At 40.2% G+C, this 21,408-nt stretch overlaps 1 protein-coding gene across 1 annotated transcript; it reads right to left on the bottom strand.

Moving 5' to 3' along the window:
• Nucleotides 1–16: 16 nt before the first annotated feature.
• On the bottom strand, nt 17–20,241 carry DEPDC7 (DEP domain containing 7). Its single transcript, XM_021684732.2, has 9 exons — nt 20,150–20,241; nt 8,847–9,237; nt 6,428–6,552; nt 5,430–5,619; nt 2,232–2,443; nt 1,121–1,263; nt 808–933; nt 623–701; nt 17–316 (listed from the first exon to the last, which is right to left on the bottom strand). The coding sequence occupies exons 1-9, from the start codon at nt 20,220–20,222 to the stop codon at nt 123–125; spliced, it is 1,533 nt and encodes a 510-aa protein (XP_021540407.1). The 5' UTR covers nt 20,223–20,241; the 3' UTR covers nt 17–122.
• Nucleotides 20,242–21,408: the final 1,167 nt, after the last annotated feature.

A 21,408-nucleotide genomic window follows, 5' to 3' on the forward strand; every position in this document is an offset into this window, starting at 1 on the left:
CAAAAAATGTTTTATTAAGTACAATTTCATATTTAGAACATCTAAGATTACAAATGTGATTAGATATTTAGGATACATAATTTATTATTAAAATACCTAAGTTATATACAGACATTAAAAACTCAGTCTCCAAAATACTCAATAAAGATGTCTGGATGACACTTATAGAACTGACCTAGCAATTTTTTCTTCTCTTTGGCAGATAGTTTTGAATCCTCATCAATAGTCTTTAGTAAATTCATTAGTTCATCCTTGGTTGTCTTCTGTGTATGGTCAGAATAATCACTTTGATCAATTCTCTGGCAATATATATATCCTTTATGTTTAAAAGTAAAAAGTTCAGTTAATGAATCTATTCCTCAGATTTAACTAAAAAAAAAAAGCAATATTTTTACATTTATATTCTTATTCCCCAGTTTATAAAATGCATTGAAGATGCTAAGCACTGCTGACTGTCTAAATTTGGTCAAGTTACTTTTTGACATAAGGAGGCTCTCTGCTAAGTCTAGATAACCCTGAGGAATTTAAAGTTTAGTTGAAATTAAAGTGCAACAAAATACTTTCAAATAAACACTAGGAATTTATCTTTGGAAGATCATGAAAATTATATTTCTCAGATTACCTGTGTCTCTATTTGGATCTCTTCCTTTCTGAATGGCCATGAGCTTAACACTAACAATTTTATGTAGAGTTCCTGGAATCTTAAAAAAAAAAAAAAAAAAAAAAAGAGGGACACAGATTATTCAAATGCATTTTAATCCAGTGATCTATTACATAAGCTCAACTTAACTACTTTCAGAATTTTACCTTAAAAACATCTTTTTGATGATCCATTAAAAAGAGTACGAGAAGATCAGTTTTGCCTTTAGATAAATTTTTATTGTCAACAATCGCTTTTGAGAATATCCTTTTCACAACCATTCGGTTGTCACTCTATAAAAATAAAACACACCCAATAGTGTATATTTAAAAGAATGAGTTTATATAAAAGGCAATGTTGAATATTAATAGTCATTAGTCATTTCAGCATATTTGATGCCGATGTGAAATAATCTGACTTGTGGGTCCTGTAAGAACTAAGGCTGCTCGAATACAATTCACATTTAGACAAAAGACTTACTTCTTTCTGTAATTTAAATTCAGAAGGATGTGCTGCAACAGCCATGAAATACAGTAGTCTTCTAAATTCTTCTCTATTTTGGGAGTCCAGAAGCTTTAGAAAGAGCTGAGTGGCTTCTAATGCTATTTCAGTCTTCCCGTTCACTTCAGCCGAAAGAAAAAACTGCTTTTAATTTTGACCAAATAGGACTATCAAAGGGAACAAAATTCAACGTAAAGCTGAAGCTAAACACTAAACTTACTCAAAACTTTTTTTTTTTTTTAAGATTTTATTTATTTATTTGACAGAGAGAGAGAGAGAGATCACAAGTAGGCAGATAGGCAGGCAGGCAGAAGGAGAGGGAGAAGCAGTCTCCCCACTGAGCATGGAACCCGATGCAGGGCTCGATCCCAGGATGCTGGGACCATGACCCGAGCAGAAAGCAGACGCTTAACCGACTGAGCCACTCAGGGGCCTCTCAAAACTATTTTCAAAAGCAAAACAAAACAACTAGGAATTACAATAAATGACCAATACCAACCGTCAAGGCAGCCTATTCTCAAATTGGCAACTGATACCCTAAATCCTTGTCATAATCATCTTAGGATGTTAAATTAAACTCTTGGCTTTGTAAATAAATTCTCAGCCTGCTTTTCATTAATTCAACACATTTCAAGGTACACTATGTGTAAAGTACTGATGTATCCAACTCTACCTGAGAAAAATAGAAAGGATTCTCTGAAATCCACAATTTGTTTTCAACAAACCATGTCGAACAGTCTGGCTCATTGGTAGAGGGATTGAGTGTCTGCCATTTTGAAGACAATGAAGCGGGGGAGAGTGGTGGTGTTGGTAGTGTTTTCTAAAGAAGAGAACTGCCACACTATACCTATTAAACTTACAGTGAATTAGGGCAGCATTCTCCTGTGCCAACCAGAAGTTCCTGCATAACTTTAGAACTTACTAAAGCCTCCTTCCAAATGAACCCTAGAAGTTTGGAATAAACATACTTTCCATGGATTTATCCAGATCCACTTCGAGCCTGAAGCAATTTGGTTCATTCTGAGGATAATTAACTTTTTCCTGTTTCCTCCAAAAGACAAATTCCAGTATCCAGTAAGATCTTACTTACCTAAGAGCTCTGCAATGCCATTATGAACATCAGATAAGTGATTTAACAGAGGTTCCCTACTACTGTAATATTTGCCAATGGCATCAAACAGAAGTTCTTTCACTAAGTCTATCCTATCTGGTTGCTCAGGAAAGTTTCTGCTTATGTCCACCACCATCTGGTCTGGAAGGTATTCTAAGCAATCAGTTGCTGCAGAGAGCCATTCATCTTCCCTATGGGGGAAAAAAGAATTATTTTCAAAAAAATTATTTTAAGTATTTTAAAAAGCAAGTAACAAATATACACACAGTACCTAATTTACTACCTCTTTCAAGTTTGCCATGAGGATAAATTTCTATACACTTAGATATAGATATGTGTAATTCTTTTTAACATATAGCTAGATCATGTATCACAGACAAAAAGTTTGGCTTCATATGTCTTCTTTTTCTTTTCTAAGTGAAAACAGAAGCTATCCACTACAATGTAAACTGAAAAGGATATCAAAATTCAAACTCTAATATTAAATTTACAACAGAGGTCCAGAAACTCTAAGTTACTTGCTCAGGGTCCCAGTTAGGACTAGATCCCAGATCTGACTCCTAGGCCAGTATTTTTCTAACATGATGTTGTGTACTTCAGAGCTCTGTGATCTATCATCTCTCACTCTGGCTAGGAGACAACAGAGGAAGATAAGGTAGGGTTTCAAAAACAATTAAATATTAGTTTCCATTTCTAATAAAATGCCATCTGGGTAAATCAGAAAAATGTTACATTTCAAGAAACAGAATTCTAGAATAACTTTCAATATTCAACTTGCTAATATACATGATATATATATTTTTTAAAGATTTTATTTATTTATTTATTTATTTGACAGAGAGAGAGACAGCGAGAGCAGGAACACAAGCAGGGGGAGTGGGAGAGGGAGAAGCAGGCTTCCCGCTGAGCAGGGAGCCCGATGCGGGACTCGATCCCAGGACCCTGGGATCATGACCTGAGCCAAAGGCAGACGCTTAACGACTGAGCCACCCAGGTGCCCTATACATGATATATTTTATATGTATTTTATATGTAGTTTAAAAAAGAACAACCATGTGCTCTACTGCTATGAACTCAGGACAACTAATTCTGCCACCACCCAAGAGCATTATATCGGGCAGGTCATGTCACCTTTCTGTGCATCAGCTTCATCAAGTTCATAGTAAGATGCAGCAAGATGATCCTCAAGGTCACTTCTAGCACAATTTCTAATTCTGTATTTAAAATGTAAGGTAATTATAAAATGTTTTCATATGTTACTTTAGATCGTAGAAATATGGGGCACAGTCGGTGGAGCATGCAACTCTTGATCTTGGGGTTGTGAGTTCAAGCCCCATGATAGGTGTAGAGATTACTTAAAAATAAAATCTTAAAAAAAAAACTAGATTATAGAAATAGGATTTAAATTCATTTTTTTTTAAAGAATTATAGGTGTGTGGGGCACCTGGGAGGCTCAGTCAGTTAAATGTCTGACTCTTGATTTCAGCTAAAGGTCACGATCTCAGGGCCCTGAGATGGAGCCTCACCTTGGGCTCCATACTGGAGGTGGAGCCTGCTTAAGATTCTCTCTAGCCCTCTGCCCCTCCCCCACCTTAAAAAAAAAAGAATTAGAGGTGTGATTTATTCAATTTTATTTATCTTTTTTTCCCTCAGTGCTCATCATAATGATTTAAATTCTTGTTGAATAATAATCGTCCTATTATACACACAGAGTTCAGTTAACTAGTATGTTAGGATTAACTTCTTTTTTGCGTAAGATTTTATTTATTTATTTAAGATTTTATTTATTTATTTGACATAGAGAGAGAGACAGCAAGAGAGGTAACACAAGCAGGGGGAGTGGGAGAGGGAGAAGCAGGCTTCCCGCTGAGCAAGGAGCCCGATGTGGGGCTTAATCCCAGGACCCTGGGATCATGACCTGAGCCGAAGGCAGATGCTTAACGACTGAGCCACCCAGGCACCCCTTGCATAAGGTTTTAAACTACCTTTTGGTATTTAACTATTAATAGTTCACTGGACTGTGGAACTTGTGAAGAAGTACTGAGAAATGTAAGTTGCATTCCTTTTAAACATTCCCATCTCCCTAACTACTGAACACGATCTGCTGAGGCAAAGTAATTAAAAATTAAACAAGCTAGAAAATACAAGATTTTAACCTTTAATAATTTTACTTAAGAAAATAATTTCAAAGTTATAAGGAATATAGAACTCTTCCTTAAGGGGAAAAAAAAAAAATCATACTTCCTTTAGCACCTGAAGTTAAGCCTTCACAATTTTTTTTTTTTTTTAAGATTTTATTTATTTTATTTTGAGAGAGAGTGAGAGACAGAGAGCATGAGAGGGGGGGAGGGTCAGAGGGAGAAGCAGACTCCCTACCGAGCAGGGAGCCAGATGCGGGACTCGATCCCGGGACTCCAGGATCATGACCTGAGCCGAAGGCAGTCGCTTAACCAACTGAGCCACCCAGGCGCCCAAGCCTTCACAATTTAAGATTTATATTCAGAAGAATGATAGTCAGATATGAGAGCAAGAGTTACTTTCATTCTCTCTTCAGTAACACTAGTTAATTAAAAAATACATATTCAAGGGGCGCCTGGGTGGCTCAGTCGTTAAGCATGTGCCTTCGGCTCAGGTCATGATCCCAGGGTCCTGGGATTAAGCCCCATGTCGGGCTCCTTGCTCAGCGGGAAGCCTGCTCCTCCCTCTCCCACTCCCCCTGCTTGTGTTCCCTCTCTCGCTATGTCTCTCTCTGTCAAATAAATAAATAAAATCTTTAAAAAAAATACATATTCAAGATATTTTGGTGAAGCATAAAAGTATAGGTAGTCAAACGAGTCTAAGAATTTGTCAAATCTGTTAATTTTGTTCCGGGTCCCTTTGAAGACCAGAGAGCCCTACATTTTAACAAAGATAAGAAGAATCATTTTCTTCACTTGATGTGTAAGTAGGTTATGTGAGAAGCAAAAATAAATATAAAAAAATAATGAAAATTATATCTCTTTCTAATTTTGACCAAGGTAATTTTGTTCTTCACTTTCCCAAGTCCTGATAATTATCAACTGCTAATGCATATCTGATCCCGTGGACGGAAGAATTCAGGAGATTATCTTAAAACCATTATCTACGATTTTCCTACAAACACACTCAAATTATTGAGATAGATGTATTTCCACATACTGAGAGTCACTGTAAGCCTTGAGAATCCCTCGATCCAGATAGTTACTGTTGTTGACCAAATCAGGTTGCCTCTTAGGCTGAGGAACTTTAGATACAACCTCTTGCTGTTTGAGTAAGGAGTCAAGAAGTGGAAGGTCTACGAGCTGCAGTAGACGTCCAATTGTTTCTTCTTGCCATACTTCATTAATAACTACACAGGAAAATGACAAAGTGAAAAGTAAAAATATTTACTAAATACCACGATATTTGTCTAGGCAAGTCTAAGGTATAAATTTTGGCAAAAAAAAAAAGAGAAAAGAGAAAAAAAAGTCAACCTTATTTATAAAGTGGTTTCTTATGACAAAGTAAAACAATTCAAGATTTGTTTAAAGTGTAGGAGAACAGACTTTAGACAGCAGGAATTCTTTTCATTCTTTTACTGTAAAAGCAATATGGCAGAGATAAGAGATCAAGTCATGTAACATGTTAATAAGGACTTTGGAAGAAAGAATGATTCATTATTCAATCTGAAAACTGGTCTGAAACTATTGGCTGCAGATTATTCCACTCAGGGTTTCCACAACTGGGATGGGGGAGGGAAGGTGGAAATCAGTCATTAATCTGCATTCCATTGCCATAGACAAGGAAGAACATAAGAGTTCTGTTAATGTTCTAATGTAATTTTCAAAATTTTATTTAACCTCATAAAATGTTAGAGAAAAAGATATCTGAGAGCATATTTAAAATAAATAAAAATCTGCACGCAAAACACTGCAGCTTGAACCTCTGCCAGCTGATAGGACAAAAGTCAGTGTTCAAGAATTGCAACACTGATCTATTTGTTGAAGATAATAGACCTCTGTTAAAACTTAATATAAACAACTTTAATACACAGTGTACTCTTTCTTTGTGCTCTGAATATTTAAATTCTAATAAAGGTTAAGATTGAAAAGTTTTAAATAACTAATTTTATCTGAAGTTGGTCTTCTAAATTTCTTACTTGCATCATCTTTACTTACCTTGTGGAGACAAGGTTGCAGAGATGTTTACAGGAGGGGAGTTAGTAGGCTTTAAACTCAGATTTTCCCACAGATCCTCTAAACTTGCTGATTTGATATCAGATGACTTAAATACATCGGAATACCTAAAATGAATTTATTTTAGTATTATTTATTAATTATTAATTTATTTTAGTAAGCCCAGAGAAATACTTTACCATCAAAGAGCTGAGTTTCTACAAAGCTTATGTATTTCAGAGCAAAAACACAACAAATGCAAATTCTAAGAGTAGAATACAAAAACATCCACCTTCACTCTCGAGCCCAAATATACATACTCTAAATTTTTCTTTGAATATTTAGATTTAAGCAATTCGACGACTAAAATTTTGATCTCCAATTTTAAAACATAACCAAACTTCATTATGCTTACTGTTTTTATCTCTTATCTCTATTTCTGGGGCACTCTTTGGTGGACAGTGCTCATCATTTTCCAAATATAGACCTATAAATATTTACCCACAATTCTGAAACCCCAAAGGCTGTGAGAAATCTAAAGTTTATTCAGAACTCATATAGTGACAAAACCTGTCCTCACTTTACTGGGGCCGGGGGGGGGGGGGGGGAGGAAACCTGTCCCGCATAGTCTTTACTTATCCCAGTTAATATGAGTATTTTGTTTACTGCAGAAATATTAATGCATTTTGTTACCAGATGCTCTCCCAGATCCCTCGAGGAGTGTTATCTAATATATGTTCTATCTACAAAATTATCTTTTTAAAACCTCCAAAGTTCCAAATTTCTAAATGCATGTGGCCCCAAAGGTTTCACATAAAGAATGTGGACTTGCATTTGGAAAGCAGTGATTTTGCCCTATCTTACCCTCATATATTTTTCCTAAACAGAGAGGTAAATGTTATCATCTTTTAAATAGAGAGTCTTGAAAGTTAAGACATTAAGATATTTGATACAGGGGCGCCTGGGTGTCTCAGTTGTTAAGCGTCTGCCTTTGGTTCAGGTCATGATCCCTGGGTCCTGGGATCGAGCCCCGCATCGGGCTCCCTGCTCAGCGGGAAGCCTGCTTCTCCCTCTCCCACTCCCCCTACTTGGGTTCCCTCTCTCGCTGTGTCTCTCTCTGTCAAATAAATAAAAAATCTTTAAAAAAAGATATTTGATACACTAAATACACTAAAAATACACAATTTTTGATACACTATACATTAAAAATAATTGAAAGGGGTGCCCGGGTGGCTCAGTTGGTTAAGCATCTGCCTTCAGGTTAGGTCATGATCTCAGGGTCCTGGGATCGAGCCCCACGTTCGGCTCCCTGTTCGGTGGGGAGCCTGCTTCTCCCTCTCCCTCCACCCCTCCCCCTGCTTGTGCTTGCTCTCTCTCTCAAATAAATAAAACTTAAAAAAAAAAATAATTGAAAGTCGGTAACACTAAAACTCTTTGGGTCAGATCTGAATTATAAGAGCTTCAGTTACACAGTCACTTCTATACAGTTTAGCTGAAGAAAATAAAAGAGAAACGTCTTGGGCGCCTGGGTGGCTCAGTTGGTTAAGCGACTGCCTTCGGCTGAGGTCATGATCCTGGAGTCCCGGGATCGAGTCCCGCATCGGGCTCCCTGCTCAGCAGGGAGTCTGCTTCTCCCTCTCCCGCTCCCCCCTCGTGTGCTCTTTCTCTCTCTCAAATAAATAAATAAAATCTTTAAAAAAAAAAAAAAAGAGAGAAACGTCTTATTTCATGACAAATAACCAAGTTAATTATGTACTCATCACATACATCCATTTCAAGCACTGCGTTCTACAATTTTGTCCCCCAGTCTCCCTTGACATGATTCCTTCTTCACCACTGCTGCTCACTTCACCCTCATCTGTAGACTGCAATAGTGCAATAGATTCCTAACTGGCTCTCCCAGTTAGGCTGTCCGTATGGCTGCCAGGATGACCTTTCTAAGATTCAATGTCATTTTCTGTGGCCTCCCCAACATCTGTATGATTGATTGCAAACTCTTTATGTCGTATGTCATATAAAATCCTCTGCATTCTGGGTCCCACATGCCTTTCATACTTAACATCTACCATGTCCTAGATTCTAGTGATAACCCACCAGCCTCCCTTCACCTTTTCTGTTCTCATATCACTTTGTGTATAAACTCTCTAACATATTTTTATACTATGATTGTAAATTGATGCAGAAAGAAAATCAAAGTTTGTTGATTATTTCTGCTAAATATAAAATATGAATAAGTAGGAATTCCAGGAGATACCAAATAAATAGAAATTCACTGTATTTTATCAAATTTCCCCACAGACCCCTTGGCCCAGGTTAGCCTAATTTACAATTTCTAAAATAACATAAAGCCAGTCAGCCTCTCGCTAAAAAGTCGATGAAATCCTGCCAATATCCCCAGGATAATCTAACATTATATACTAACCTGGAAGGTGAATATCGCTTATTCTCTTTGCCTAACTGACTGTCTTGATTAGGTATGGTTGTGAATCTATAAAGGCTGCAACTACTATCTTCAAATGTAGGTTTTTTGTCTTTTCCAAAGACTTTGGTTGGAACTGCTTCAAATACTTTGTAGTCCATAAGTGCTTGACACACTCTCACCACTTTGGCCCGAGGAATATCCACATCACCAAAATATTTATTCTGAATTAGGTGAGAAAAAATGACATCCACAGCTTCTGAACCAACAAAGCAGTCATTGTGTCTTTTTAAATGGTGTCTTCGCTTTTTCACCTGCACCTGTGTTTGAAGCGTGTTTATAATGCTGCTCCACACATATGTGGCTCCAAATGGTTTCTGGGCCACACTGAAACCTGCAATGGGGAAAAACGCAGAGTAACCTTGTTCATTTATAATCAGGTCTAAGCAATCCTTGAGCAAAAAGTGGCAATTTCCAAAGTTATTAATGAGGAACAATTATGAGGTCAGCTTGTTATTGAACTTTTAATCAGTAGCAGCTCATCAAAAATGCAGTGCCTACTATATGCTGAACACTGTTCTTTGGGCTTAGATACATCGGTGCGCAAAATAGAGTCCCTGTTCTCACAGACTTCTACTTTGTGGGAAGATACACACAATATGTATGTGTTAGATGAGTGCTTAGGAGAAAAATAAAGCCTGGTGAAGAGGAGAACACTATTTTAGGGGGGATGTCTGGAAAGATCTGACAAGGTGATATCTGAGCAGAAGCCTGAGTAAAACCAGGAAGCAAGCTGTGCAGATATTTGGGGAAAGGGCAGAGAGAACAGAAAGAACAAAGGCCCGAGAAGCGAGTGTGCTTGGCCAAGAGAGGAGGAACAAGGCCAGCATGGCCTGAGAGGGTGACCAGGGAGAGAACAGTAGGAAGGGAGACCAGAGGGGAGTGGAAATGGTCTTTGGGGTGGGGGAGTGCAGATCAAGCAGGTCCTTGTGGCAGCTACTAATCATGTGCACGGAACTCTACTAAGTGCCTCACATTTAGGTCATTAGCAACCCCATGAGGTAGACATAATCTCTACTTGAGAAATGGAGAATAGATTCACAGAGGTTAAGTGTAACTTCCAGACATTATGTTGTAAGAGGTGCTACTGGAATTTGGTTCATGGTCTGTATCATTTAGACACACACACACACAGGAGTTGGAATAACTACTATTTTTAAAGCTTCCTATTATGCAGCTTATAAATTAAGTACTCTGTAACAGGGAAAACTGGTTCCTACCCAATAGGAGCTCACAGCCTACCACAAAGATAGGAAAAGCATAGAAACTGAGCAAGATTTTAGCAAAACAGAAAAGAAAGAAAACATGCTTTCAAAGATTTATCACATTTTTCCTCATTGTAATAAACGGATATTTGGCAAAACTACAAAGAAAAGGAGAAACAATTAAAAGGAAAAAAAATGGACCTTAGTTTTAATAAGCTGATGGAACAGAGTCTAGCTAATCATCAGCTTGTTGGCTGGCTGGCCGGCTGGCTGGCTCTCTTTTTACATAAACAGAGTATGCCTTTTTATGTGTTACACTTTTCAATGATCCTCTGAATATTCAGTGGTTCTAATTTTTAAGTCCCCAGTTTTGTTAGGTGTCTTACTCCCTTTATTTTTAGGATACTCTAACAGAGAAGTTGAAACTTACTACTTCCCTTAAGGTTGTGTAAAAAGGAAAACTATGCATCAGTAAAACTGTAAGGAACAAGGGGAGACATAACTAAAGAAACTGCTACCTGAAATTACCTTCCTGCCTTTTTAGATAAATAGAATGTATGAGATGAAGGCAAAGATAAGTTCCTGAAGGACATTAAAACTCCACTTAATGTACTAGGGTCATAAATTTTAAGTGGGTCATTTGGAATTCATCTTTTGTATTATAATAAATAAAAGAATCATAGTGAACCATCACACTGTATTCACTTACAGTGTCATTTTGTGCTACTAGAAATTTTAACATCTTCACCAGGAAAATTACTAACATACACACATGCACACACATAAAGCCCTTTACTGTTTATTCATATATTCCCAGACCAAAAATAGATGGGTAGTTTAACTATCTACCAATTATTATGTTAGTTTAAAATAATCAGCAAGACTGTTTTTATATTTTAAAATTCAAGATACTGGGCGCCTGGGTGACTCAGTCAGTTGGGCGTCTGCCTTCAGCTCAGGTCACGATCCCAGGGTCCTGGGATCAAGTCCCGCACTGGGCTCCCTGCTCAGCGGGGAGTCTGCTTCTCCCTCTACCCTTCCCCCCTGCTCATGATCTCTCTCTCTCTCTCTCAAATAAATAAATAAAATCTTAAAAAAGTAATAAAAAAATAAAATTGCTAGTATTAGTTTAAAAAAAATAAAAATAAAATAAAATTCAAGATACTTCATAATCCAATACTAAACAAAGAAGGTAGTAATTGATACCAGTTTTCCAAATATCATGTAGGCAGTTTTAAGGACTGAATTATAGGAGAATCAACTAGATAAACTAGTAAAACTATTCCAAGGTGGAAATAGATTTACTACTGGCACAGTATTTAATATCTACTGAATAGAGCCAGAATGGAGCATTTAAGGAAATCTCAAAATCTGTCCAGGTCATTCCTGGTATCTAGAACCGAGGAGTAGCTGCGCTGTTTCCAGACACAGTAACTAAAAGGAGTGTTCAAGGTTAATATTCTTAGCTTCTTAAAATATTAGAGATTATAGCTGGATTTAAATGAACTTAATGAAAAAAAAATAAATGAACTTAATGTCTGCTCTTTAGTCTTTTTTCAAATCTTCATTATTACTAATAACTAATATTTGAGTACTTAAATATGACAAGCTCTGTCCTCTCTTGCTTAATCCTGATAAACTTCTCTGAAATACTTATTAATAATCTTACTTTGAGGAAATTGAGGTTCATGAGTTAAACAAACCCAGTTTCACAAGTAGTAAACATACTTCTTCTAGGACTCAAATATAAATACATTAAGTCACCAGTTTTAGCATCAACTTTTCACTGAAGACTTGGATTAAGTGAAAGAGCTTTAAGCGAGCCAATGAGATTAGAAGAAACAAAACAACTTTAAGATTTGTGAGCCCTAAAAAAAAAAAAAAAAACATTGTGAACCCTTAGCAAAGCTATTTAAAAACAGCAGTCATGTGTGCCCGGGTGGCTCAGTCGGTTAAGCGTCTGCCTTCAGCTTGGGTCATGATCTCAGGGTCCTGGGATTGAGCCCCACGATGGCCTCCTTGCTCAGCAGGGAGTCTGCTTCTCCCTCTCCCTTTGCCCCTCTCCCCTGCTCATGCTCTAATATATAAATAAAACCTTTAAAAAAAAAAAAAGCAGTCATTAAATAAACCAATAAATAAATAAATAAAAACAGTAGCCATTAGTCCTAAAATAAAGTAGGATACCATAAATTCTATAATATATACTAGTCACAGTACACAGGAGTAGGAGAGGAGAGGAAAGTAAGATTCAAACTTGTAGAGATCAGAGGGCCTTTTAAGTGGCAGTGAAATATACTTCTGGGCTGATAATGATATTAAATTTGATACACCTCAGTCATAACAGTTGAGCTACAAGTAGGTAGGTATACAAATCTTAAAAATTAAGGCTGAGTCACTTACTAATTGGAGATCAATAAGACAACAGAAGGGGTGGGAGGGAAGGGATACACAGCTTCAGTGACATGGAAAAGGCTAGTCTTCAGAGGGGAAGTAAGAAGAATAAATTTCCACATATTAACTTGCTGCTTAAATATGGGAAAATCAGGAAGTTCTGCAGGTTGGATAACATGGTATAAAAGATTAAAGAACAGGTTAGAGCAGGATAGTAGGCACCTATGAGCCATGCAAAGTTTCCAGAGTCCTCCAGGCATGATACAATTCAGCCCTTTCAGGTCCCCTCTGTTCTCACTGACCATTAATTCCCAACATTGCATCCTGGGATATTTCCCCTCAAGCATCACCACCCACAGACCCAAACTAGCTCATGTTCATACAGATACTTTAATACATAATATACCCTGCACTTGACAAGTACATGTGCCAAAACCCACACCAGGATAACCTGTTTTTTTAATGCTGACTTCACCAGTTGAACACAGATCCCCCACATGCTGGTTTGAAATTTATTTATCATCATCTAAGAGTTGAAATGAATATGGGTATAGCAGACCATGGCACAGTGAGACAAATTACTGTGACTTCTAAACAGGATTCAAGAGACCAGAAGTAGACAAAGAGTGCTTTGTAAGTCTAGCATCAGAATTTCAGCTTCAGCTTGTCCTCAGCTCTCACCTGCATATGAGCTAGACATTTCTTTAAAATTCATCACTATTTAATTATTAGTGATGCTCACCTTATTAACCCAGGTGCCCCAGTCGGTTAAGTGTCCGACTCTTGATTTTGGCTCAGGTCACGATCTCAGGGTCGTGAGATGGAGCCACACATCGGGCTCTGTGCTGGGGGTGTGGAGCCTGCTTGAGATTCTCTCTCTCCCTCTCCCTCTGCTCCTGCCCCAACCCCCTCTCTCCTCTCTCTAAAATTAATTAATTAAAATTCATCACTATTTGCATCTTGATGCTTCCTTATTTACATTTGGTCAAGAATGTTCTAAAAGCATCATGATGAAAGGATCAAAGAATCTAGAGATTAGCTGTGATAACCTGGGATAAGAGAATTAACCTCTATAGGTTGGTTTCTTCATTTACTGATACAAGAGCTGAACACTGTGTTTAAGGTTGGTTTCAGGTCTAAACATCTGATTATAGGATTTTATTTTATTTTTAAAGATTTTATTTATTTATTTGACAGAGACAGAGATAGCGAAAGCAGGAACACAAGCAGAGGGAGTGAGAGAGGGAGAAGCAGGCTTCCTGCCCAGCAGGGAGCCCGATGCGGGGCTTGATCCCAGGACCCTGGGATCATGACCTGAGCCGAAGGCAGACGCTTAACAACTGAGCCACCCAGGTGCCCCTGATTATAGGATCTGAGAGACTGAAATTCTACCCATCTGCATTTAGAATGGACATTGACCACCACATAAAATATGGTAAGAAATGAGGTATAGAAACAAATGTGACCTTCTCAGATAAAAAGCTTTTTTGGAAGGTGGCCTAACAAGAGGCTCAGAGATTGTTTTAAACTAGATCTATAACATACTATATATGCTCGTAAGCACTATATAAGCCTAGGCTAGTTAACATTCATTTTTCAAGCACTCATCTTTATTCGCTTGAAAGCAATAGTTATTTTCAAAAGCAAGACCTGTCCTTTGCATGTATTTGAAATCTACCCAAAAAGGTTTACCAACAATAAAAAAGTTAAATTTCTAATGTTGAACTCTTATATATGTGATGCTAATAATTATCTTCCCTTCTATAAATACACAGTAATCACATTATAATAATTCCCTAAAAATCAAGTCATAAAGCAGATGTGTCAAGAAATTACATTTATTCAAAAGTTACAAAAGGATAATCAGCTGCACCTATGATCTGTGTAACACATCTACTACGGCCCTGCTGGTGAAACCTACTTACGGGCAAAAACAATTCTATGATCACTTCAAATTAGTAGGATTATTCACCTCCTTAGAAGATCATATACACATTATAAAAGTGGATCCCAATGCAAGGTAAACACACAAAGAATTATGAAAAAAAATGCTACTTCTAAATGAACATGTAACAATTCCTTTTCATTCTCGGGCATTAGACTGTCCCCACCCCACAGGAAAAAAAAAAAAAAAAGAATTCAGCTAGCTCATGTTAGGCAATTTTCCACAAAACCTGAACAGTGAGCTAGTGCCTTTTTTTTCAAATGTCCTTATAGTTTGCAAAAGTTCAAATTATTTAATTGCCTTATAGACTGCCTCACATAATACATTTGGTTATTTGACACTTGTGGGTTGTAGATGATTGCCAACTACTAAAAATTTTTTAAAGGAGGGTTAATGCAGTGGTTCTTAGTGGATGATTTTACTCCCAACTAGATATTTGGCAGTGTCTGGAGACATTCTTGATCGTCACAAGCTGAGGAAGGGGAAGTGCTCCCGGCCTTTAGTGAGTAGAGGGCCTAGGGACACTGCTGAAGTGTCAGCCCCCACGACAAAGAAAATGTCAACAGTGCCCAGAGTTCAGAAACTGTGGGTTAACTGAATAAATTAGGACACGAAAACCTGTGTTAATGCAGCAGGCACAGGGCTAGTTTCTGTGGATACAAAGAGTAAGACAAAAGCATGCAGTCTGGAGTCCCAGATCCCTGGGTTCTATTCTTGGCTCCATCATTTACTAGTAATGCAATCTTGGGCAAACAGTGTAACTTTTCTGTTGCAAAACAGAGCCGGGTCCACTTCTCTCAGTTACTGGGAGGATCACAGGGGACAATATAGGTAAGGTAGCATCAGTACCCAGCAATGAACAGATGTATAACTCAAAACAAAGTGGGAAACTGTCACAATCTAGGAGAGCCTAAGGACTCCATGTAATGTAATATCCTGAACGGGATCCTGGAACAGAAAAAGAACATTAGGCAAAAATTAAGGAAATCTTGGGGCGCCTGGGTGGCTCAGTAGGTTAAGTCAGCTCAGGTCATGATCCTGGAGTCCCGGGATCGAGTCCCGCATCGGGCTCCCTGCTCAGCAGGGAGTCTGCTTCTCCCTCTGACCCTCCCCCTCTCATGCTCTCTCTCTCTCTCAAATAAATAAATAAAAAATCTTTAAAAAAAAAAATTAAGGAAATCTGAATAAAGTATGGACTTCAGTTAATAATTATGTGTTAACATTGGTTCATTAATTGTGACAAATGTACTATACTAATGTAAGATGTTAATAATAAGGGAAAATGAGTGAAGGACATGTGGGTGGGAAATCTATATACAAACTTCATGACTTTTTTGTAAACCTAAATCTATTCTAAAATTCTAGGTTTGGGGCGCCTGATTGGCTCAGTCATTAGGCGTCTGTCTTCAGCTCAGGTGATGATCACAGGGTCCTGGGATCGAGCCCAGCATCAGGATCCCTGCTCAGCGGGAAGCCTGCTTCTCCCTCTCACACTCCCCCTTCTAGTCTTCCCTCTCTCGCTGTCTCTCTCTCTGTCAAATAAATAAAATCTTAAAAACAAAAAGAAAAAAAAGAAAATTCTAAAAGTTTATTTAAAAAGTAAAAAGGGGCGCCTGGGTGGCTCAGTCGGTTAAGCGTCCACCTTTGGCTTAGGTCATGATCCCGGAGTCCGGGCATTGAGTCGCACATCGGGCTCCCCGCTCAGTAGGGAGTCTTCTTCTCCCTCTGCCCTTCACCTTGCTTGTGCTCTCTCTCACTTGCTGTCTCAAATATTTTTTTTAAAATTAAAAATAAAAAAATAAAAAGTAAAAAGAAAAGGAAAGGTATTTTACTTCTTCTTCCTTCCTCTGACCTAAGGGGACAGAGTCCCTACCTTCAAAGAGTTTATCCTTTAACTATTCGTACCACCTGATGATGTCAAGCTTTAAACAGAATTCAGTAAATAAAGACTGCTAGCAGATAAGACCAAGATGTGTCACATACCAGAGGATTTAACTCTTCATCAGAAAATAATATATAAATCCTAAGTCATTTAGGGGCGCCTGGGTGGCTCAGTCGTTAAGCATCTGCCTTCGGCTCAGGTCATGATCCCAGGGTCCTGGGGTCGAGCCCCGCATCGGGCTCCCTGCTCGGCGGGAAGCCTGCTTCTCCCTCTCACACTCCCCCTGCTTGTCTTCCCTCTCTCTCTGTGTCTCTGTCAAATAAAATCTTAAAAAAATAATAATCTATATAAAAAAAATCCTAAGTCATTTAGTGGCTCAGTCAGTTGAGTGCCTGCCTTCAGCTCCAGTCATGATCTTGGGGTCCTGGGATTGGTCCTGCTCAGCGGGAGGCCTGCTTCTCCCACTCCCTCTGCTCCTCCCCCCATTCATGTGTGCTCTCTCTCAAATGAATAAATAAAATCTTTTTTTTTTTTTAAAGATTTTATTTATTTGACAGAGAGAGACACAGCTAGAGAGGGAGCACAAGCAGGGGGAGTGGGAGAGGGAGAAGCAGGCTTCCCGTGGAGCAGGGAGCCTGAGGGAGGGCTTGATCCCAGGACCCTGGGATCATGACCTGAGCCGAAGGCACATGCTTAACGACTGAGCCACCCAGGCGCCCCAAATAAATAAATAAAATCTTAAAAAATTTAAAAAACATCTTAAGTCATTTAGGATTAAAGAGAATTTTTTTTTAAAGATTTTATTTATTTATTTGAGACAGAATGAGAGAGAGAGAGAGAGCACATGAGAAGGGGGAGGGTCAGAGGGAGAAGCAGGCTCCCTGCGGAGCAGGGAGCCCGGACGCGGGACTCGATCCAGGGACTCCAGGATCATGACCTGAGCCGAAGGCAGTCGCTTAACCAACTGAGCCACCCAGGCGCCCCAAAGAGAATTTTTTTTAAATTTTATTTTATTACGTTATGTTAATCACCATACATCATTGGTTTTTGATGTAGTGTTCCATGATTCATTGTTTGCGTATAACGCCCAGCACTCCATTCAATACGTGCCCTCTTTAATACCCATCACCAGGCTAACCCATCCCCCCAACCCCCTCCCCTCTAGAACCCTCAGTTTGTTTCTCAGAGTCCATAGCCTCTCATGGTTTGTCTCCCCCTCCGATTTCCCCCCTTCATTTTTCCCTTCCTACTATCTTCTTCTTTTTTTTTTTTAACATATAATGTATTATTTGTTTCAGAATTTTAGAATTTTTTTTCAAGAGGTTTTAAAATGTTACAGAATTGTCAAGACCAACAAAAAGAACTACATCTATTGGATATTAACCAAAACCTTATGAAAAAATGTAAATGTAAAGAACTGAGTTTTGGGTATTCAAATAGGCAGCTGTGACTGAGTGGGAAAAACTTGCTATACAATGATACCAATATGCAATGCTTTTACTGCATATTGGTTTTAGTAGTCCAAAGTTTGTTTTCCTCTTACATGGTATTAGAGATGTCAGGCTGAAGCCTGAGACTGCCTCTAAAAAGAAGGCTGCAAGTAGGTAAAATATGTAAAAGAAATCTCTTCTAATAAGAACAACTTTAGGGGCGCCTGGGTGGCTCAGTCGTTAAGTGTCTGCCTTCGGCTCAGGTCATGATCCCAGCGTCCTGGGATCGAGCCCCGCATCGGGCTCCCTGCTCTGCGGGAAGCCTGCTTCTCCCTCTCCCACATCCCTGCTTGTGTTCCCTCTCTCGCTGTGTCTCTCTCTGTCAAATAAATAAATAAAATCTTAAAAAAAAAAAAAAAAGAACTTTAAAACAGATTAAGAGAAGTATCCACAAAAGTAGGCATTGGCCCCCACTTTACTGCATACAGATTAATGAGACAGCATATGGGAAGTACTTTGAGCTCTCTGGAAAAGTGATACCAGGTGAATTCAAAGAATTAGGTTACAGTATGAAGGGATAACAGGGTAACACACCACTTTCTTGTTCGTCTATATTAAAAGGCAAATATCTTCGAAGTAAGTGTTGAAGTTTAGCTTATAGCATTCATATCTTCTACATAAATCAGGTCCCTGGTCATTACAGCCCCTTTAGGGCGTGGAAGAGTAACTATTCAGTAGAGAACGAAGTGTACAAAGCTGCTTGCCAGAGCACAAAGAAAGCCAATAGCAAGGAACCAAGAAGCACGGGCTCCTATTACTGTGCTCCCTGGGACTGTGACAGGGAACTAAAGGGTGGAAGAGGGATTAACAAATGCTAACAGGTAGGGTTCCAACCCTAGCAAGCAAAACAAATGAAAAAAGGCAGTGGGCCCTTCTCTGCCCACTGCACCTGCCGAGCAGGAAACTGGTCTTTTCCTTGGGTTCAAATCTGCTAACCAGCACTTCAGCTCTTCCCTCTGACAGTCACCTACTTAATTTTGAATACATATTCCCTTATGCCATCTAAGAACCTGTTCACAAAAGCCCAAAGCTCAGAACTGGTATTTCAGCTGTTAGAGAAGACAGGGTGCTATGGTTCTAATCACACAAAAGTTGGCAATTTCTTTCACTCAGACAGTAAGCCTAAAGATTTCCCAAGACTGTTTCCAATTTTGAATTCTCAAATGATGAATGAATCCCTCCTCTTCAAAATGCAAAACAAAGAGAAATTCTGAATGTAGCCATCATATGCTTATCTGAATCCTTTAAATTGGGGCAGAAGAAGGTCAATATTATGATTGTTCCTAGAAAAGTAGTTTTTTTATCACAATTTATCATTAGTATTTTGAAGATTAAAAGGAACATTAGTAATTATAAGTCAACACAAGACTGGAGCCATTGAGATGCACCCAAATGACCTAAGTCACTGACTACTGTCATCTTGAGGAAGGAGTCAGTTTCACTGGTTGGTATTTTCCAAAGGAAAAGTTTCTGTCAGATAGGGAACCTATAACACCCCACACAGCAGATACAGAAAGGGGGAAAGGTTTAACTTATCTAGAAAGAAAAAGGAAAAAAAAAAAAAAGCTGTGTTGTCTGAATATCTTTATTTACTGAGTTGTAATATGCTAGGAACAGAATTTTAGAACTGATCATCCATTCCGTTCATTTGTTTGGATATTCAAAGAAAGCAAAAGGCTAAGCAAACTACCCCCAAAGATATGATTAAGCTGGTGGCAGAATTCACCAACGTCTCTCCTAATGTCATATAACCATTCAAAAAAAAAAAGTTCAAAACTTCTATTCACTGAAATACTGCTTATCCAGAAAATTTAACGAACAAATACTTTTTATGCCAAGTTCCTTCCCGTCGAACAAAAACCACTCATCACCCCCAGGATGTCTGGAGAACAGAGTGGGCAAGAGAGGCGCTGGTTCCCTGGCCATATTGTGGAGTCGAGGTTTGTGGATGAGACGGAAGGCAAAGAGCCATCCAAGTCCAGATATGCTTGCTACGAGTAACGACGTGGAGCGTGTCTGGAGACCTAGTGAGAGCGCCTGGCACGCAGCGGGCCACTGACGAGCGCGCGGCGAAGTTCAAGTTGGGGAACTAAGTAAAAAGCTGGGCTGTGAGGGCGGCGGAGTCTGCCGGCCGAAGCCCACCCACAGGAGAGGGACCCAATTCTCCGACACGACGAGGTGCTGGCCTGAGTGGCTACAGACGCGCCGAGCCCGCTGGACCCGGCGGGGTCCCGGTCCCGCGCGAGAACCGCAGCCTGAGCGCCACCCCACCCCCCGCCCCCGGCCCGCCCCGGGACCCCCACACGCCCCGGACAGCGGTCCTCAGCACCTACCCGGAGGCCTCTGCGCCGGGCTGTGGAGAGCCGAGAGGTTCAGCGCCGCCGCCTTCTCCCGCACGGTGGCCATTACCGTGCCTGCCAGATCACCACCTCCACCGACCGCTGCACCGCGGAGTGGGCGCCCGCCCCTCGGCCGCCAGTTAACTGGCCCGGGACGGGGCGGGGCTCCCGTCAGGTCCCGCCCCCGGCCCGCCCAGGGCGCCGCGCGCCACACTCCACGGGTCACGTGCCTGCCGGGGCGGTGTGTAACCCGCAGACCCGCGGGCCGGGAAAAGGTGCGGCCCACGCCCTCCTGGACTGCGCTGTGCGGTCGTGACGTGGGCGATAGCCAAGTAGGGAGCGTTTCAGTGTGGGCCGCGTGACCGGCGCCAACACCTACGCGGCCCGCTTCCCACCGTTGCTCGGCGTCTCCCCGGCGCTGGCGGCAGTTAGCGCCCCGCAGGCTCAGCCCACCTGGGTGCCTACCATGTCCCACCGTGGATTAGCTCTGGGACTCGGCAAGTGGCTTAACTGCTCTGTGCCTCAGTGCCCTCACCTGTGGCGTGGAGTTTGGGTTTTTGTTTGTTCTTTGTTTTTAAGTAGGCTCCACACCCAGCGTGGACTGCAACGGGGCTTGAACTCAGGACCCTGCGATCAAGACCTGAGCTGAGACTGAGTCCGAAGCTTACCGACTGAGCCACCCCGGTCGCCCCTGGTGTGGAGTTTTTTGTTGTTGATGTTGTTGGGGTTTTTGTTTTTGTTTTGGAAGATTTTATTTATTTATTTGAGAGAGATAGAGAGCAGGGTTTGGAGCAGAGGGAGAGGGAGATAATCTCTAGCAGATTCTGGGCTGGGTGCAGAGCCCATCCCACGACCCCAAGAATATGACCTGAGCAGAAATGAAGAGTCCGAAACTTAACCAGTTGAGCCACCGGGGTACCCCTGGTGTGGAGTTTTTTAATGAAGATTACACAAGCTAATTCATGTTCAGAATTTTAGTAGTTGGTTCTGAAAGGTTAGTGCTTAAAATTATGTCATGATGACAAATGCACTGAGTTTTTCACGCATCCCTCCCTGTAAAAAAACAAATCTTTATCTGGCCCAGGAGAGCAATGTCTAGAGGTCATGGTTAGGAGGGCAGCTGGCTGGCCATGGGGCTGACTGCCAAGGAAATCGGTGTCGTCTCCAAAGTAACTCTGGGTCAGGAGAGTAGGGACAGAGTTTGCTCTGCAAAGAGAGTGAAGGCTAGGAAAGACGGAAGGAAGGGTTGTGAA

Source organism: Neomonachus schauinslandi, chromosome 11, assembly GCF_002201575.2.
Source record: "Neomonachus schauinslandi chromosome 11, ASM220157v2, whole genome shotgun sequence".
Taxonomy (NCBI): domain Eukaryota; kingdom Metazoa; phylum Chordata; class Mammalia; order Carnivora; family Phocidae; genus Neomonachus; species Neomonachus schauinslandi.

What these genes read in the sequence shown, in the direction of transcription:
- DEPDC7 (XM_021684732.2), bottom strand. Translation starts at nt 20,222, where the DNA reads ATGGCCACCGTGCGGGAGAAGGCGGCGGCGCTGAACCTCTCGGCTCTC. An exon ending in CCCGGCGCAGAGGCCTCCGG is followed by an intron (nt 9,238 to 20,149) that starts GTAGGTGCTGAG and finishes TCCCCATTGCAG; the next exon opens with GTTTCAGTGTGGCCCAGAAA. An exon ending in AAGGCTTACAGTGACTCTCA is followed by an intron (nt 2,444 to 5,429) that starts GTATGTGGAAAT and finishes TTTCCCCCATAG; the next exon opens with GGAAGATGAATGGCTCTCTG.